Source organism: Crocuta crocuta, unplaced genomic scaffold (genome assembly GCF_008692635.1).
Source record: "Crocuta crocuta isolate KB4526 unplaced genomic scaffold, BGI_CrCroc_1.0 scaffold170, whole genome shotgun sequence".
NCBI classification, from domain to species: domain Eukaryota; kingdom Metazoa; phylum Chordata; class Mammalia; order Carnivora; family Hyaenidae; genus Crocuta; species Crocuta crocuta.
Window position 1 is genome coordinate 3,240,373 of NW_027527853.1, and position 12,943 is coordinate 3,253,315.

At 47.7% G+C, this 12,943-nt stretch overlaps 1 protein-coding gene across 1 annotated transcript in view; it reads right to left on the bottom strand.

The window, feature by feature from the left end:
* DNTT (DNA nucleotidylexotransferase) overlaps positions 1 to 12,943 on the bottom strand; it is a 29,976-nt gene continuing 17,033 nt past the window's right edge. Inside the window, exons 7-11 of the mRNA XM_077779348.1 lie at positions 12,553 to 12,685; positions 11,371 to 11,479; positions 6,775 to 7,020; positions 2,509 to 2,592; positions 1 to 417 (exon numbers count right to left, since the gene is read on the bottom strand). Coding sequence (XP_077635474.1) covers positions 331 to 417; positions 2,509 to 2,592; positions 6,775 to 7,020; positions 11,371 to 11,479; positions 12,553 to 12,685 — 659 coding nt within the window. The 3' untranslated portion in view covers positions 1 to 330. The remainder of the gene's footprint in view (positions 418 to 2,508; positions 2,593 to 6,774; positions 7,021 to 11,370; positions 11,480 to 12,552; positions 12,686 to 12,943) is intronic.

Sequence of the window (12,943 nt, forward strand, 5' to 3'; positions counted from 1 at the left end):
ATTTTTATTGCAAATGTATAGTATTTCAGCTACACTTGGGGCAAAGTGGGCTTTGACGAGCCCCCTTGGAAACGAGCCATCAACACAACAATGTTTCTATGGAAAAATGCATTGTGAAGTCTAAGCAACCGTCATACTAATGGCCTGTTAGAGCAAAACCCATTACCAGGGGGTGGTGCCTTATCATGTTTCCAAAACTATTTCTAAAAGCAGTTTGCATTTCAATAGGGCTTAAAAAAATCTCATGTTTTCCTAAGGCATCTTTAGTATAATATGGAGCATAATTTACTTAACCTGAAAAGAAAATCTGAAAAAAGTTGACAACTTTTTCTAGGCATTTCTTTCCCATGGTTCAATGTAATCCAATCCCAGATGTGCAAAAATTTCTTCTTCGCTTTCTGCTCTGAGGAATTTTTTCTGAAAGCATAAAAAGAAATATGTGCGTTCAGATACTTTTAAATATCTTCATGCTGACATAGTGAAAGTCTTACTTTGTAAATTATCTTGGCAGAATGGATTATTACTAAAGCATAATTCCCTGCTTCTGAGTATAAAAAGTCATCTTGATTTCTCTTTTTTTAAATATTAACTGACTTCTGTAATTTTAATATTTTCCCACCCCAAAATATGGTATTTTATAAATTAAGGTAAAATTATGACAGCCTTACATATTTAGCTAAAGGTATTTAGTATTTTTCCAATGGGTCTGTCGTTCTTAACCACAGTTGTTTATTAGAATCCCTAAAGGAACTTTAAAAAAAAACACTGACGCCTGAGCTACACTCCAGTTCAATGAAATCAGAATCTCAGGAGAGGTCCTGTGGCCAGTCTGTGTAAAGGCTCTGGGTAAGTCTCACATGCAGCCAGGATTATGTACTCCTGCTCCAGGGAACGAGGAGAGGCAATTATAGGATACTGTTTTAAAGAAATTATTTTTAATGTTTAGTTTTTTGAGAGAGAGAGACAGAGCTCAAGCAGGGGAAGGGGCAGAGAGAGAGGCAGACACAGAATCCGAGCAGGCTGGTCCAGGTTCTGAGCTGTCAGCACAGAGAACAATGTGGGACTTGAACTCACACACCGCGAGATCGGGACCTGGGCCGAAGTCAGTCGCTTAACCGACTAAGCCACCCAGGTGCCCCAATCATAGGATACTTGCATATGCGGGGTTCTCCTTCTGGCCTTCCTCATCTGCCCGCCCCCACCCCCCTGGCTCCTACCCCATGATCTCTTTTAGATGAAAACACCACTTCGCCCTCATCCCTTCTTGCCTATAGCAGTGTTGGACATTTAAGATGCACGCCGTTATGAAGCATTTAGTCTGTGTTAATTTGCAAGCATTCCTACACTGCGTTACGTGAATCTGCCTCCACTCACATGCTTGACACCTGAGGCTTTCCTGCCAACATCTATGGCCCTTTTGTCTGACAGCAGCACCTTGATTTTTCTTTGAGAAACCACCCTTCCTGACTCTCGGTCTGAGAGGATCAGGAGGGGCTAATTCCGTCTCCAAGGAGGGCCATGTGATCAAAGCCTGGCCAATCAGAGCCATGGTGAAGGGTTAAGGGATGGCCACACGACCCAGGCCTGGCCAACGAATATCATCTAGGACTCTTTCCAGAACTATTAGGAAAGAGTCTCTTCTCTGTTAAGTTGGAAGGATGGGAATCATGGGAAAACCATGCCCGAGGCTGAAACCAACACCGAGGAGAACCTGCATCAGCACCTGGATACAGACAGACCTGAGGTGAGTATTACCCCCAGATGCTGCAGCATATAAGCCAAGTATACTTTTTTCCAGTCCCACCTTGGACTGGGTTTCTGACACTTGTAACTGAGACAGCTCAAACTAAATTACAGCTCCTGTAGGCTGTCAGCACCTAGAGGGTAAAGATAACTTCTAGTTATTTTGTGTCTTATTCCTCCTCAGAGTTTAGTTTAGCGTCCTTGGCCACTGTAAGAACAGTAGACCCTGGCGTGTAGATTTAACAGATGAATATTTAACTCTTCATAATTCATTCAGTAATTTATCATTTTGCCGAGGCACGACTTTGGATCCTGCCCAGTGCAAGTCTAGCACACCAAGTGAGTTACATAGCTGGGGAGGGAGACTTACTGACTGCTCATCTACATCTCAGGGCAGCTCTGTGGCTCTCCCTCTTGCCAAATGCTCTCATTAATGATCCAGTGGTCACTCAAAACGCTACTGCCCAGTGCATTTAAGGGTACTTGAGTGGTATTTGTGATTTGGGGGAACCCTTGGTTTTCTTTGGAGTTATTCATTGCAAACACCAAAGATATATCCAACACAATTAACATTCACTGCTGGACTGGTTCTAAGCACCCAACATGCTCATCATCTTTGAGCCCGAAGACCTTGAGGTATATTCTGGGCAGNTGTGATCTGTGGGAATAGGACACTCAGGGCAAACATCAGTTCAGGAAAAGTGCTCAGGGAGCCAGCCACAGGGATGAGGATCAAAGCAGCCCATCCTGGGGAGGTGACTCTACCTTGGTCTTGTCATATAAAGCATGGTTATCCAGGATCATCTTGCGCTCGTGCGTGGCATACCGCCGGATGTCTCTCTCAAAGTGCTGGACAAGATATAAGTAAAATAAATTACTATTAAGTTTAGAATGTCTTCGGTATTATGTGTTTAGAGATATCAAAATCCCTATAATGAAATATCTATTTATCTCCAGGGAACATTCTGAAAGCAATTTTCTCTCCAAGGGCGGAGCTCTGTGACGACACACTAGAATGTAAGCTCCTTGAAAACGGGAGCCTGACTGGCTTTGTTCATAACCATGTTCCCTTCTCTGATAGTGGCTGGCACACAGAAGATGGACAGCAAGTGTTTGATGAATGAATAAATAAATGCTGTGAGGACTGTGTCCAGGATAATACCTGGTCCCAAGCAAATGCTGGATAAATAATAGTTGTTTTTTATTTGGAGCATCATCATGGTAAAAGAGAATGAGGAGTGAGGAGACCCAAATTCCAGCCTGGATTTTGTCCCTATTTGGCTCCGTCTCTTTTGGCAAGTCACCTAGCTTCTCTGATTCTTGACTGGTCAGCAGGAGGATGAAGAAAGTACATTAGTAGGGTCCCTTCTGGCTCTAACAGCCTCTTGGATGAGATTCTGTAAAACCGATGATTTGAGCCACCTGTCCCAGAATAGCATGTCCTATCATCAAAGCAGCCTCTGAGGGTGCAGGGAGTGAAAACTGAAGCCTAAGATAGAGGATAGTGAATAAAGCTGCTGTTGAGGTTAAGCACAGATCCAGAAATGTTGATCTTTCCTTGCGATGTTCAGAGGAAAGCACGGGATAATTGCGCCCTCTAGTGGCAAAGAGCCTTTCCTAGTTTAGGAAAGTTGGCCGAGGCTGGGACCCGCTCCCCAGCACCGCTGGTGTGTAAGAAAACAGAGCCAAGTGGACTCTGCGGGGAGAGCTCTCCAGGCAGACGAACAGCTAGAACACAGCCTTAGCGTGGAGCGAATCTTAGTGTGGAGCGAGCCTGGCCTGTTTAGGAAGAGAGCAGTAGGAGAGGAGTTCAGAGGGATGAGGGGGTGAGATCATGCAGAGTCTCATGAGCCACTGTAGTTTACTCTGAGTTAAATGGTGGAGTCTCTGCAAGGCTTTGATCAGGGGAGGGACCTGATCTGACTTATGTTACAGGGGGATCACTCAGCTGTACCAGACAAGGCCTGAAACAGGCAATGACATCCTTCTTAATATCTATGGAGAGTGCACCTTATGCCAGGCGCTGGGCTCACTTCTTGCTTTATATTAATTTTCTGATCTGCTTTATCACCACTAATATTTAACAGCTTCTAAAAGAGTCTAAAAGACTCTTTAATTACCTTGAAGGGAACATATTTTTTAACAGACTTTTTTAAATGTTTATTATTTTTTAAAGTTTTAAATATTTTTTTTATTTTTGAGAGAGAGAAACAGAGCATGAATGGGGGAGGGGCAGAAAGAGAGAGAGAGAGAGAGAGAAAGAGAGAGAGAGAAAGAGAGAGGAGAGAGGCAGAATCCAAAGCAGGCTCCAGGCTCTGGGCTGTCAACACAGAGGCCAAGGCATGGCTCAAACCCACAAACTGTGAAATCATGACCTTAGCCGAAGTCAGATGCTTAACCGACTGAGCCACACAGGGGCCCCAAATGTTTATTTATTTTTGAAAGAAAGAGAGGGAGAAAGAGACAGAGGATCCAAAACGGGCTCTGCGCTGACAGCTGAGAGCCTGATGTGAGGCTCGAACTCACAAACCATGAGATCATGACCTGAACCAAAGTCAAATGCTTAACTGACTGAGCCACCCAAGTGCCCCTCGAAGAGAACAGTTTTAAGTATGTAGTTGGACTCAAAATTGTGCTGGGATGCTCATTACAATCCTGTGAAGTGGGGCTGCTATTAGTCCATTTTTCAGAGGAAGAAAGCATGCCCAGAGAGCCTAAGTCATTTACCTGAGGCCATACAACCTATGGTAGAGCTGGTCCCCAGAATCCTGAATCCCAAAGCTCAGGCACTTTACCCAAGACGGTTTAAAATCCTCTGCTTTAGGCATGCCTGGGTGGCTCATTCAGTTAAGCATCTGGCTTTGGCTCAGGTCATGATCTCATGGTTTATGGGTTCAAGCCTTGCATCGGGCTCTGTGCTGATAGCTAGCTCAGAGCCTGGAGCCTGTTTCGGATTCTGTGTCTCCCTCTCTTTCTGCCCCTCTCCTGCTCACACTGTCTCTCTCTCTCTCAAAAATAAATAAAACATTAAAAAAAAATAAAATCCTCTGCTTTAAAACCTCTTTAGTGGGGTACCACTAGAGCGTCCAACTTCAGCCCAGGTGATGATCTTATTGCTCGTGAGTTTGAGCCCCGCATCGGGAAGCTTGGAGCCTGCTTCAGATTCTGTCTCCATCTCTCTGCACTTCCCCTGCTTGCTCTCTGTCTGTCTCTCTCAAATATAAAATAAAATAAAATAAAATAAATAAGTAAGTAAATAAATAAATAAAACCTCTTTAGTTTCTCACAACGACCCTGCAAAATAGGCAGGGCTAGGACGAGGTCTTATGTTTCAAATGAAGGAAGCTGAACATTGAGCAGGGGCATTGGCGCTACAGTCTGACTGTATCATTGGTCACAACAGACTTCAGATTGGCCAAGGGCTGCTGCATACAGTTGTGCAAGTTGTGCACTGCAGAACTCTAGAGGGCACCATTCACATTTGTAATCCCCAAGTTGAGGTGAGGTTCATAGATGACTTGAATTGTCTTGAGAACACTTCCCAGGCCCTGAAATCTTTGGGTAAAAAGGTGAAGTTGAATTTCTCACCTGCAGAATTTTAGACTAAACCTAATTCTGGTCATCCACCAACAGGTACCCACTTGGAGACAAAACCCACCGTATTCAGTGGTTGCATAAGCAGGGCATAAAGATAATAACACAGGTAGCTACCATATGCTGAGCATGCACCATATTCGAACACATGCAGCCTCTCATTTAACCCAAACGGCGACAATAAGAGGCGGGTACCGCGATTATCCACAACAGAGATGGGGCAACGGGGGTTCAAAGAGGTTGAATAATTTCAAGTCACTGGGCAAAATGCTTAGTGTTCTATCAGCGCCTGCGGAACCAATAGCAGCAATGTCCAAGAACTGAGAGAAGAGACTAAAATGGGCTGAAAACATGCCTGTCTTCAAACAAAATTGACAAAAGGCAACCGTTTCTACCAGTGACGCCTAACTGTCCTGACCTTGTATAACTTGGGACTTGTTTTTGGAACCCTCCTCTGTCTCAACAGACTCTGGCTCCCAAAGATTCACGTCTGTTGAACAAGCTGCATTCACGATATATTATTTTACCAGGTTTTCCAACTTTTATGCATGAAAAATGTCAGCCAACATTTTTGATGAGGGTGAGAAATTCTAGGGCCAAGACCCTCTGCTGAAATAATTACACTCTCAGGCAAAGACACCAGGCATTTAGCTCAAGGTTGAGGACAATTAATTTTATGTCATTCATCCATGTGAAACCCTCTAACGACTCACGTCACTCAAGTAACAGCTAGCTGACTGGGGACACTGACGAAAGCAGGCAGTGCTTACATCAGGCGGGGGAAGTTCACGTTAATGAGATTCAAATCTGGGCACCATCGCTGTGAATGTAACAGGATGGGAGTGAGAGCTGCCACTTGGCGAGCACCGATCACGTGCACGGAGTGGTGCTGGGGACTTTGCCAGCTTCATCTCACCCATCCCTGCAGCCCAGGGAGGTGACCCAGGTCCTTGCTCTCACTTCCCTGGTGGGAAAGGTAAGTCTTCGAGGACACAGGGATCACCCAGCCTGGGAGAGGCAGAACAGGGGCTAATGACAGGTCAGGGAAAGGCCACACCTGTGTCCTCAGCCACCTCGATGCTTTCTCTGTTTCAGTGGTCCTCGCTCTCCAGCTATCCAAAATACCTGCCGGGCTTTTTACAATTGCTGGGCTCTAACCCCAGAGTTTCTGATTCAGGAGGTCTGGCGGGGGGGGCGGGTAGGGCGGATAATTTACATGTCTAACCTGCTCCCAGGTGATCTGATGCTGCCAGCCTGGGACCACACTGAGAATAATTGTTTAAATTAATCGGTCTCACTTGACCGCCTGCAGGGACAATGCCCAGATTTGGAGTTTTCTGGGCACTCCTCTCTGTCTCCACAGTCCCACTGCCATTGTCTCTCTCCTGGGCCCGGCTTGACCCCAGCCTACCTCTTTTGGATCTGTGTAGCACTTACCCGCGAGCCAGTCCAGCCCAGCAGGGCAAAGGCACGGCGCTCATAGGGGCACATGACCAGGTCCACACGGATGGCCTTCCAGGTCTTCCCTTCCTGCTGGCTGCATCTGCCACTGTCCACTGGCTGATGGTGCAATTTTAAAATCAGAAAGCATTTTTGAAAATGATCTAAAGCATCCACATTCCTGCTGGGCAACTTTAACTTTTCAAACGTCGACTCCACAAGGTCGTAGTATAAAACTAATCCCTGAAAGCAAACAGAAGGACATCAGGAAGAGCCCCCAGTGGACACGGTCTGTAGTTTGATACTGGGCTGTTAATGAATGCTCTTAGCAGAAGCTTTACAGATTTGAGCAGAACGTGGGCATGTTGTGCCCTTGCTATGTGAGCCCACCTGGTACCACGGGGAGAGGGAGCCAGGAAGTGGGTGTATTATCCTATGTAGCAGAGGAGCTTAGCAATTAGAGGTGTCAAGGCCACTTTGTGGCAAAGCTGCCTGACAATCCCTCTCCTTACTCCTGAATCGCTAGTCAGGGCTCAGAAACTTGCCTCACCACTTTGAGAACAAACCCATCATGAACAAAAGCCTGCTGTTTTTATGCAGTTGCTCTGAGTCAGTGTCTGTCTATATTATATGGTTGACCCAGTTTACTTGGCCCAAAGGGTTGTGGCCCGAGTCTCAGCCTCACTTTTGAGCAGCACGACTCACGACTTCTAGGTTGCATTTGAAGATTGTCACTCTGTCCGCCTCGGAGACTGGGATACAGTTAGTGGCACAGATCTACCCCCCGTGTTGCTGAGTCAGACCGATAAGAAGGGATGCTGAGTCGTGCTCAGCGACCCTCCGATTTGTCTGCTCCGTGGGAATTCCTCACAGCACAGGGCAGATGTGGGGCAGGGAGAGGCAGAAATGTGTAATCAACCGCCAAATCTTGAGTGCCAGCTAACAAAGCAAATAACCTCACCATAATTCAGTCATAGCTCTGAGGCTACGTGATCTGTTACCACGCATTCCTCAGGTCAGACGTTCTCCAATTTTATCATCAGAAGCATTTGGAAGGTTTGTCACAGCAGTCTGTGGGGGCGTCTCCCCAGAGTGATTCAGTGGAAGGAAGAAGGGTGAGGATTTGCATTTCTAGTGAGTTCCCAGGAGATGCTGGTGCTCCTGGTCCAGGGAGCACACGTGAGCATCACACTGGCTCAGATAATCTTGTTATTAGGAATGCTTTGCATTTCTTCTGTAGCCCTCCGGGAGACCTTGTTCAATTCAGCCGGATTTTGATGGGATACTTTTCCTTTTGCTGATCTCTAGCCCTTCAGTGCCTCCCCCAGGGAAAGGTATTAGAAAAAACACATACCATTTGAGGGGGGGTGGAGCACTGACGCCGGGATGACTCTCTGGGGGAGACTCCAAATATTGCTATAGAATAATCTAATAACCAGCTCAAGAAAACACAATTCTGCTTGTTAATGCAACTTACAAAAATGAGTACAGTGTAGCAGCCTTTCTTGTGAACTTGCATTATGTACATTTGAAAAGTGAGTTATTAAAATATTAACAAGTCTTTCTCTGAAGTTAAATTTGCAATAACACCCACCTTCCCCCCAAATCCTCAAAGTTGTCTTCCTAGGAATCATAGCTGTGTTTATACTATCGCCACAGGGTGGTGACATTGGCTGGTCATAGACAACGGGCCATCCTTTGTAGGGGTTTGCTTGGACTTTTGCAAGGTGTTTGGGAATGCACATTTTGAATAAAAAGCTCCCGTCTGCATATTCAGACACTTTAGTCTGCAGCAGAGCACAGCTGTTAAACACACGCACAACTCCTGACATCGCCTCCTGCTGTCTGGCCTGGGCTGTTTAGGGAACATCTTTATTTTCTACCGTTCCCTTCCTCGTTGCTCCCCATTTTCCCTTGGGTAGGTTCTCTCCTTCTTTAAAAACTCGTTTAGTTTTGGGCTCTGGTGGCCCATCAATAGCCAGAGGGTTCCATTTCCCAGCCACATGTTATATTCTTCCTACTGGAAACTAAGGTACTCCTCCTAACCAGGAGGGAGGCCTTTCCCTGTTCCTTCCTCCCCGCCTTCCCGGGGAGCTGAGCACATGACTCTCAGGTCTATGACACAGGGTGGGAGAGAAGTGTTTAGCCCTCAGCTTTGCCTCTCGCATAGAAGGAGGCACCATCGCCGCATGTTTAGTCACCCCCAGCCAAGCAGGGAAGGTTGCAAGGCCAGAGGGTGACGCCTCCCCCTTTTTGACAGCCAGGATCCACCCAGCTTCTGTTTCAATTCGTGCCAACCCCTTCTCAGAAGACTCCGCATCCCCCATTCAAAGTCAAGCCTGTTTCTCAGTAGGAATGAATATGTTCTCTACTCTGAAGTAGTAATACTTTGTCTGTCAGCCTTCCACAAACTGAGGATGCAGCCTGGTGGACAGTGAGCGGCCCTGAGCAAGGTCCCAGCCACCAGGGGTGAACCCCACCCCAGTGAGCCCTCCCCGCTTTGGGTTGAGCTGTGGTGGCAGGAAGAGTTCAGGCTGAAGGGATGTTTGAAATGGGGACCTCTGCCAACGATCAGTATTTCCAAGCTCCTTTTCCTCCTTTTCTTCCCACTGACCAAGGGGTCTTCTCCAAGGTGCGCATTTCGTTCATCAGATGGGCAGCCCAAACCGACGCCTCCTGGCTGTTCATCACGCTCACGTAATACACGTGTGCTGTGTGAGTGTATTCATGCCTGTGCCCACGTGGGATATCATCCGTATAATCTGGAACATGCGAGTTCTGGTAAGAATGTCAGGGCTGAGGAGTGAGGTAGAAATGGAAGTTCCCCATGAGGACTTCACAGCCAAGGTGGTGGAGGCAGGTCCGGGGCTCTGCAGGGGTGCAGGCAGAGCTGGGACACCCAACTGCCACTCGGTGTCTCTTCCCTGAGGTCCTGTTTGTCTGCAAGCTCAGAGGAGGAGCTGGTGCAGCTGCTGGCTCCTGGGTGCCCTCACTTGGCACGGGGCCCAGCTCTCCAGCAGAGCTCAGTAAGTACCTGTGCAGGAGCAATTACACTAACGGCCACTGGTTATTAGGTATTTACTATTACTGGGCATGGCTTCAAGTGCTTTATCTAATTCTCTCAGTTAATCCTCTCCGTTAATGAAGCAAGAGAGCCTTGCTGTCCCTGTTTTATAGATGAGGAAGGATTAAGCGAAGCAGCCCAGGTCATGCAGCCAGTAAGCTGCAGGGTTGTGCTTTTAAAGTCCCAAATAAAACCCACGGGCTTAATGTCGGCCTCCATCCGCGCCTGCCCATCTCTTTGCTTGGAGGCCAGAGGTCTGGTTGCCTCAAACTGAGGAAAGACGAAAAGAAAAGGGGCTCCTTGTTTCCGTGTCCCCACATCACCATCTCCATCTTAGTCTGGAACAGTCCAGAGCATGGAGAGTGCAGTCCCTAAACACTAAGGTCAGACAGGCCCAGCTTCACAGGAGTCCTAGGTCTTGCTGTCCCCACCCAGGCCTTGGCGAGCAGGCCTATGAACTGTGCTGTGTACCCATGAGGAATGACCACCTTTCCTGCTTGAGCCGAGCAGAGGGGCCTGTGCAGGTGGGGCTGACTCCTCCTCCACCTGCCTTCCTCTGGCTTGGCCGATGAGGTTCATTCTCAGGGTCCCTGGCAGCCCGGGGGCCACTCTCCTGAGAAGGACAGAGCAGCCTTGGTATGGCCTCGCAGGTGAATCTGGATCTGGTTCCAGTGCTGGGTCCTCACTTCTGGTGCTCCTGGCTCCAGGGTCGTGTGTTTCTCGCTCTTATTTTCACTTTATCTGAGGCTTTTCTCCCTCTGGCAGAGCAGGGAGGCTGGCCCACACCCAGCAGAGGCTAGATCACTCCGGAAGGATGAAGCTGGGCCAGAACACACTAGCGCCAGCATCTTCAGCCCGCCAGGCCTACGGGGCCCTGGAGTGTGGCCCTCTGGGCTCTTTGGGAAGTGGAGGTCTCCCTGGAGTGAGGCGCGGGCCAGGGCCCTGTGGGCGGCTCTGGCTGCTGGCGGTCCTTCGCTTCCCCTGCTGGGCAACAGGTCCCCCGGGGCAAGTCTGATCCCCTCACTGCGTGGGGGCTTCTAAGCTCAGCTGGTCCTCTTTGGTTTCCTTCTTCCCATCTCAGCACAAAGTCTAGGTGGTTGTTGACCCGCAGAGAGTTCAAGGCAGCAGCGACATCTCCTGGCCGATTGTATCCCAGTCCGGGTCGTCCCGCCCCACCCCTAAGCCTGCTGCCTCCCATCTCACACCGCCCAGGTCTCTACCGCGCATGCGCCCTATTCGTTTAGGGGCTGCGCCGCTTCCTCTGGTCGGACGCAGAGACGTGGGGTCCTCGGCCCGTTTGGACACAGGACAGGTGTGTATAAACAAGATAGATATCCACAACACGGACTCTAGGACCCCAGGCGGGTAAGTCTCACTGTGCGTCACGTGGCATCGTGCAAGCTGTTGCAAATCGCGGAGAATCAAGTATATGGTCACGACACAAAGACGAGGTAAATAGTGTGCAAAATTCAGTGGTATTAATGGAATGCTTGAGTGTCCACGCATCTACTTGTGATCCTTCTTCTTACCTTCCTTTGCCATAAGTTCATCACTTTAGGTAAAAGTTGTTCCTCATCTTCGTCTGTTGATCCAGGGCTGGTAATTAAAAAATCTACATCATGCCCAATCTTCTTACCCCTGACCAAAAACAAAAAAAAAAAAAAAAAAAAAAAAGTATAAAATGGAAATGAATTCGGTTTTTAGCTCTCAATTTTTCAAAGTCACCTTTGTTTCTATGCCCTATGCTCAAGGTTTGCAACACAAAAAGCTCGTGACATTCTGTTTTAAACCAACAAAATATCCTGGATTGTACAACTCTACTCCTTGCAAGATAAATTTATGACATAGAAAAATGTCACACATGGTATGTATATGATTATATATGCGTGGGTAAAAAGTAACACAGGAAGCAATTTCTTCTGTGCACTCACATGTGCACCCCCACCCCCACACATACATTCAGCGACAAGCATGGGGACCAGCAAACCAAGAACTGTATGCACACGATACAAGCGAAAGCTCTCAGGATCATGGCATTGACTGAAGGCATTTTCTTAGACGTTTGATCTTCTTCTCCCGCTTGCTCCCTCACTTCAAACGTGGCTTCCTAGAGTGGCCAACAGCTAACAGGTAAGAGGGCCACAGGGAGAGCTGGAGGAAGAGGTGGGAAGGAAGTAATTTCTTTCCAAAAAGGAGGCCTCAACATCCAACAACTGCACATATCTCTGCAAAGAGTTCATTCATTCATTCAGTGACTCAGCCGGTATTTTTTGAGCACCTATTTTGTGCCAGCCACCAGGTTCTCACAGAGCACTAGTTTCTACAAACTGTGTGAGGAAGGCATGCATACAAACAAATTACTTAACAGATAGCACCGGGGAGGGGTGCTTGGCTGAGCATGGTACCTGAACTGAGTCTTAAAAGTTGAGGAAAAGTCAGCCAGGTGACAATTTGAGGAAAGCACGTCCAAACACGGAAGGGTCTGACTCAGCAAGTCACAGAGGCATGAAATAGCTCCACATGTGCAAAGAGAGACAAGCCATTTGGGGTTGCTGGAGTGGAAACATGACCTGCAGTAGATGAGGCCACAGAGAGAGGCTGGCCCCAGATCACCAAAGGCATTTGTGCCATTTAAAAGCCTGAACTTCTGAATGTGGGGAGGAATTGAAGGTGTTAGAACAGGGGTGGCAAAAGCAGCCCTCATTATCTACCTCCGGAATCCTCCTGTCATGGTGACGAAGGCATCAGGCAGAAATGCCCAGACGGCCTCTTTAACCAGCACACCGACTGCCTCTGCTTCTGTCCTGGTCACACAGCTGACGAGGTCTTCATAATAGAGGAATCCTGAGGGGCCATTGGACAGGTCAATGAAGAGAGTGACACGTGATATGACCAGCCCTCTGTGAGAGGGGATTCCGCCCCCAAATAGAGTGAACATGACCACAGGCATCAACAAACTGTTTCCACAGAGATGAGTAATCACTATTCTCTTGCTTGTGAATTTTTCGTGGTAATGATGACTCTTCACTTTCTGACTTGTAAGAGTCTTACAATTTCCTGACTAAGAAAGAGACTATGTTTCATATCCGTCTAGAAACCAAG